Consider the following 1,935-nt stretch of genomic DNA (forward strand, 5'->3'; position numbering starts at 1 on the left):
ATTCCTTATCTATGGTTATACTGAAAAAGATAAAAAAAAAAAAAATCTCCCAATACCTCATTGGCTATATCAAACTACATGCAATCATCGTAAGATTCATTGGGTTAGTTGGAAACACTGGGTTTGGACTTTCGAGACCTAGAGCATTTTAATCGTGTTGTTCTTGCGAAACATGATTGGCGGTTTTTTAGTGATCCTTCATCCGTTCTTGCTCTGATTCTGAAACATAAATATTTTAAGACGTGTGGTTTCCTTGAAGCCAAATTGGGTTCGTCGGCCTTTTTTCTTTGGCAGAGTCTCATTTGGGGGCGAGATCTTCTTCGGGCTGGGCTTCGCTGGCGTGTGGGTAATGGCGAAGGGGTCTGGATCTATGCTGATGGGTGGATCCCTCTTGCTCCGTCCTTTCTTATTCAGTCTCCTCCTCTGTTACCTCTTAATAGCAAGGTAAGTGATCTCCGAACCCCGTCTGGCCTTTGGGATGAAGGTAAATTAGAACCCACTTTATTGATGAGGAGACTACTGCAATATTGAATATTCCTTTGCTTAGTTCTTCGGTTGACAAACAGATTTGGCATCATGAGACTCGGGGTCTTTACACTGTCAAGAGCAGGTATAGAGTAGCTCAATAGCATGATGTGTTCAGTTTCCCATTCTTCTTCCTCCTGTGACAGTTTGCGTTCTTGGTGGAGTAGTTTCTGGAAGATGAACATCACTAGTAAAATTCGTTTCTTTATGTGGCGTTTGTGTCTTAACCGGTTGCCAACGAGGGATAATTTGGCTGCACGAGGGGTGGATGTGCAACCTATCCGCCGGTTTTGTGGTCAATATGGGGAATCTGTTCTCCATGTATTTGGGTATTGTAAAAAACTGTTTTCTTTATGGTACAGTACTCCGTTTGCTCCTTTTATGGCCGAGCTGGTGGTGGTTGACCCCCTTACCTTTTGTTGAGATTGGATGGATCGAATCAAGTGGACGGGGCTGGAGGAACTGTCGGTTTTTCTTTGGGCGATTTGGAATGCTCGAAATCAATCTATGTTCACCAATGGCCATGGTTTTCTTCTGGTCAACATGGTTGATTGGGTGGCCGATTATTTGCAGGTGTATCAATCAGCACAGGAGGGTCCTTCACTTCCGCTCCTGTTGGACGGGCGGGGTGGCCGTGTGTCCGCGTGGTGTCCACCTTTGGCTCCTTTTTTTAAAGTGAATGTTGATGCTGCGTTCAAAAAGGGGAATTTCTCTGCCGGCTTGGATATTTTGATTCGTGACTCCACTGTGAATGTTTTGTTATCAGCTATGTGCTTTATAACCCATGTTTCTGATGTTACTTTGGCAGAATGTTTGGCTGCCCAAGAGGGTGTCTGTCTGGCCATAGAAGCGGGTCTCATTCCTTTTCAAATTGAGACTGATTCTAGCCAGGTTTTTAACTTGCTGCGGACGGACTGTGAAGATGAATCGGAGATTGGTGTTCTTGCTTCAAGTATTAGACACATTGTCTCTTCTTTGCATATTGGAGGCGGGTTCAGTTTCGTCAATCGCGAAGGAAATTCTGGCGCCCATACGTTGGCTCGGATGGGCATGGTTTCCGAGTCCTTTCACGTCTGGGTTGAGGAGTGGCTGTCAGATCTTTCTGAAGTTATTGCTGCAGATCGTCAAGCGGTGGTGTTTTAATTTAATTAGTTTCCTTGGTTTTAGTTTTTTAGTTGTTATGTTTCTTCTTTCGGTTGGTTTGTGCATTGTGTGTCTAAAAAATAGTATAAAGGATCTAACGCAAAAACCTTTCTATGCTAATCTATAGATTTTTAAACTTTAAAGTATTTGACATGTTATTAAACTTTTAATTTATTTTATGTTTCGTAGAGCTCTCTACATATTTCACATTTTTTAAAATTCACCAATTTATTGAAAAAAAATCAATTTTATGTCTATGCAGGTGCC

The 1,935-nt window shown here is 42.3% G+C and overlaps 1 protein-coding gene across 1 annotated transcript; it reads left to right on the forward strand.

The window, feature by feature from the left end:
* The first annotated feature begins 954 nt into the window (after positions 1-954).
* On the forward strand, positions 955-1,668 carry LOC111007775 (uncharacterized). Its single transcript, XM_022280250.1, has one exon. The coding sequence runs from the start codon at positions 955-957 to the stop codon at positions 1,666-1,668; it is 714 nt and encodes a 237-aa protein (XP_022135942.1).
* Positions 1,669-1,935: the final 267 nt, after the last annotated feature.

Source organism: Momordica charantia, assembly GCF_013281855.1.
Source record: "Momordica charantia cultivar OHB3-1 chromosome 4 unlocalized genomic scaffold, Mcharantia_2.0 BLBB01000004.1, whole genome shotgun sequence".
Classification (NCBI taxonomy): domain Eukaryota; kingdom Viridiplantae; phylum Streptophyta; class Magnoliopsida; order Cucurbitales; family Cucurbitaceae; genus Momordica; species Momordica charantia.